The sequence below is a fragment of the Bison bison genome, unplaced genomic scaffold (assembly GCF_000754665.1).
Source record: "Bison bison bison isolate TAMUID 2011002044 unplaced genomic scaffold, Bison_UMD1.0 scf7180017864184, whole genome shotgun sequence".
Lineage (NCBI taxonomy): Eukaryota > Metazoa > Chordata > Mammalia > Artiodactyla > Bovidae > Bison > Bison bison.
In genome coordinates, this window is record NW_011494756.1 from 2,920,502 (window position 1) to 2,920,941 (window position 440).

The 440-nt window shown below is 63.4% G+C and overlaps 1 protein-coding gene across 1 annotated transcript in view; it reads right to left on the reverse strand.

The window, feature by feature from the left end:
• ZNF827 (zinc finger protein 827) overlaps window positions 1-440 on the reverse strand; it is a gene marked incomplete at its 5' end in the record, with an annotated part of 157,663 nt that extends 157,223 nt beyond the window's left edge. Inside the window, one exon of the mRNA XM_010843699.1 lies at window positions 5-440. Within this exon, the coding sequence (XP_010842001.1) occupies window positions 5-440 (436 nt within the window). The remainder of the gene's footprint in view (window positions 1-4) is intronic.

The following is a 440-nucleotide window of genomic DNA, read 5'->3' on the forward strand; positions in this document are numbered from 1 at the left end:
TCATTCTGTTCCTGCTTCTCGGCCAGCTTCCTGGCCAGCACGCTGAGCTGCTGGGCGTGGTGGGACGGTGGGGAAAAGGAGAGATTCGAGCCCGCGTTGACCGGGGATTCCACCCTGCCGTTGGCAGTGGCCGCGGCATCCAGTTTGAGGGAGCCGGCTTCCAGCAGCCGCCTCAAGTTGCTGCTCAGGGGCTTGGTGGAGCCTGGGTGGTCCTCCTCACACAGAGAAGACACGCCGGGGGAGAGGTGATCTGGACACTGCAGTGGGTCTCGCAGGACCTCCCCGTCGAGTGCCACCAGCTCCAACGTGTGGCTGCTGGGGGTCGCGCTTCCCAAGGAGGTGTCTGGAGACGTGGACTGCTCTTGGATCCGGTCCTCCAGGCACAGCTTATAGTTCTCCTGGACTTCTCCATAGGAGGCTTCCGACGGCGTCTCCGAAGA